Raw genomic sequence first — 2,500 nt, 5'->3', positions numbered from 1 at the left:
GAGGGAGGGAGGGAGGAAGGGGGAGGGTGGGGCCGCTTGATCCCGGTACCACACCCCCGTGTCGTAACAAGGCTGTGAAACATCTCAGGACGATGAGGACAAGAAAGGTGAGCTAAAGGACTGTCAGAGCAGGGGCCCGACCGACCCGTTTTTTTGATCTCGGCGCGACGTGACCGAAAACATTCTCTCTCCGTCGAGCAGATGAAATGAGCCGCCTGACTGCACGAGCCATGGGGCACGGCTTCATTTATAAGCAAAACGAGATTGAAAAAATGCAAATGCAAAAAAACACAGTCTGCTCTGTTCACGCGAGGCAGCAGCGGCGGCGGCGGCGGCTGATGAACGGGGAGGCCTTCCGCTCCACTTGCCACCGAGGGGCCCCTGAATGATGATGGCGCTCGCCATGACATGACTTGACTAGGGCTTTGCAATTACCGCCGCCTTCCACACACACCGTCAGAGGGACACCTCGTGCTTACGGAGACAAGGGCCTTCCGGACGCGTTCCCCCCCCCGCTCCGAATCAATTAAAACCCACATGGAGAGAGCACAATGTGGGTGGTCCGCACAATGATTAACAGCGGCAAAGTGCTGTCAAAATACCCCTCACCGAGTGGGTATAAACTATTCAAATGCGTTTTTGAATATTCAAACTTCATTTCACCGGAAAATGGAAGAGGCTGAGGAGCAAGCTGGAGAAAAGCTGTTCCAGTGGGTCCTGTGGCTAGGGGCGTTTGAATTGCATGAGCAAGATGTCTGCTGCCTTAAAAGGACAATGCCGATCAGTGCTCAAACCATGGAAACCAGCTCTCCTGGCCTCACTCAAACATCTGTTATGATACCATTTGTCAGAATAACTTCCCTTCAGTGATTCACTCGAAGAGCATTTAGCCGGAGAGCGAAGAATGTTCGATAGAGCACTTCATTATTTTGGAACCAACGCACGTAGCGTCGGGGTGGAGTTTGTCGGCCAAAGTTACAGCAAAGTACAACATGTCTCATCACAAAGACGAAAGTGCTACCGCTATTTGTGCAACTTACTGCTACTTCAAGGCTGGCAGACTCACTCAAAATGCTCTTCACAAATTGTATTGGTGATGGAGGTTTTCGCGAGCCAGTGAAGATGGTTTGATCACTCCGAGCGGTATTGCTCTTTAAGTACTGACCTGTATCTGAATTCACTATAAAGCCTCTTGGATAAAAAGTAGCATCTCATCCAGCGATAATCCATAATCGTCCCTTTACTCGTCTCGTTCCCGGTCCGGTTTGAGAGGGTTTATATCCCATGTCAGGAGATCGGGCCCTCTAAAACTCGATGAAACCTCAACCACACGCTTTCCTTTCCTTGCACGGTACACTGATTCCCTCCCTTGATTAACACCCAACGTCAAGCGCCTGAAAGGGTGCGTGAGGAATCAGCCGGTCAAACGGGCTACGGCGGCCAGACGGGTCTAGACCCGCCGGCCCCTGAGACCCCCCCCCCCCCCCCGCGGGGGGACCTTACCGTCGCAGTAGGCGTTGTCCTCCCTCATGGGGCTGAAGCCGTCCTTGCACACACACCGCGTCCCGGCCTCCAGGTTCACACACTCAGAGTTCTCCACACAGCCGTGGCTTCGGCGCAGAAGTCATGACCTGGGCGGGAGACGAGGGGGAGAGAGAGAGAGAGAGAGAAAGAGAGAGAGAGAGAGAGAGAGAGAGATGGCGGTGAGACACTGAGGGGAGAGGAAAGTGTGAGAGTGAGGAAGAGGTGGCGTATGGGGAGTGTGTGATCTTTAACCCTCTAACTCGATGACTTGAAAGGCTACAGCGCAACGTGAGGAACATGACAAGTGTTGAGCTGCATGAGCTAACCATTTAGTCCTTTAAGAAAATACTAAGAAAATACTATGACGAAAGAGACGTTGGGTAAAATGAGAAAATAATTGTATTTATTTTAATTTCTCTTGATTCTCTTGCTAACTAACTTAACTTGCTTCACTCATCACTGTAGACAAGTGAACATATATGTACGGACCAAGTCTCTGCATGAACCACGCAACCAAACGGATGGTTGTGCTATTAACACTGTCATCGTGGTATTGACGTTTATGGTACATTCCCGGTACGTTCCCGGCACGTTCCCGGTACGTTCCCGGTACCTCTGCAGACGGTGCAGCATCGGTCGTTCAGCTTCATCTGATCCCCGTCGGGGCATCCTGGGTCCGGGCACTGGGCGGCCGGGAGCTCCCGATGCATGGTCCTGTCCTGAAACAGCCCAGAGATCACACATAACATCACATCACATCACACATTATATTACACGTTATTCATTTGTCAGACTGTTGGATGAGTGCCAAAGTAACTAACTAAGTGAGGCTGAGAGTCATCAAAATTGTACTGGCTACAAAAAGCTTAGTCAGCATAGGGCCACTTGACCTTGGTCTTTGAAAAACAACAGTGTAACACCCAGATTCCCGCCAAATGAATTTGATTGAACACAATCATACCTTAGCTTTGTGTTT

General features: G+C 50.7%; 1 protein-coding gene across 1 annotated transcript in view; it reads right to left on the bottom strand.

The window, feature by feature from the left end:
• The window catches only part of LOC311357261 (protein kinase C-binding protein NELL2a-like), a gene marked incomplete at its 3' end in the record, with an annotated part of 30,173 nt that extends 27,928 nt beyond the window's left edge, over positions 1-2,245 (bottom strand). Inside the window, exons 1-2 of the mRNA XM_084477167.1 lie at positions 2,138-2,245; positions 1,504-1,631 (exon numbers count right to left, since the gene is read on the bottom strand). Of these exons, the coding sequence (XP_084333293.1) occupies positions 1,504-1,531 (28 nt within the window). The 5' untranslated portion in view covers positions 1,532-1,631; positions 2,138-2,245. The remainder of the gene's footprint in view (positions 1-1,503; positions 1,632-2,137) is intronic.
• Positions 2,246-2,500: the final 255 nt, after the last annotated feature.

The sequence above is a fragment of the Micromesistius poutassou genome (assembly GCF_964030765.1).
Source record: "Micromesistius poutassou genome assembly, chromosome: 13".
NCBI lineage: Eukaryota > Metazoa > Chordata > Actinopteri > Gadiformes > Gadidae > Micromesistius > Micromesistius poutassou.
Note: the sequence above shows the minus strand (reverse complement) of the source record. Positions and strands in the feature narration are given on the sequence as shown.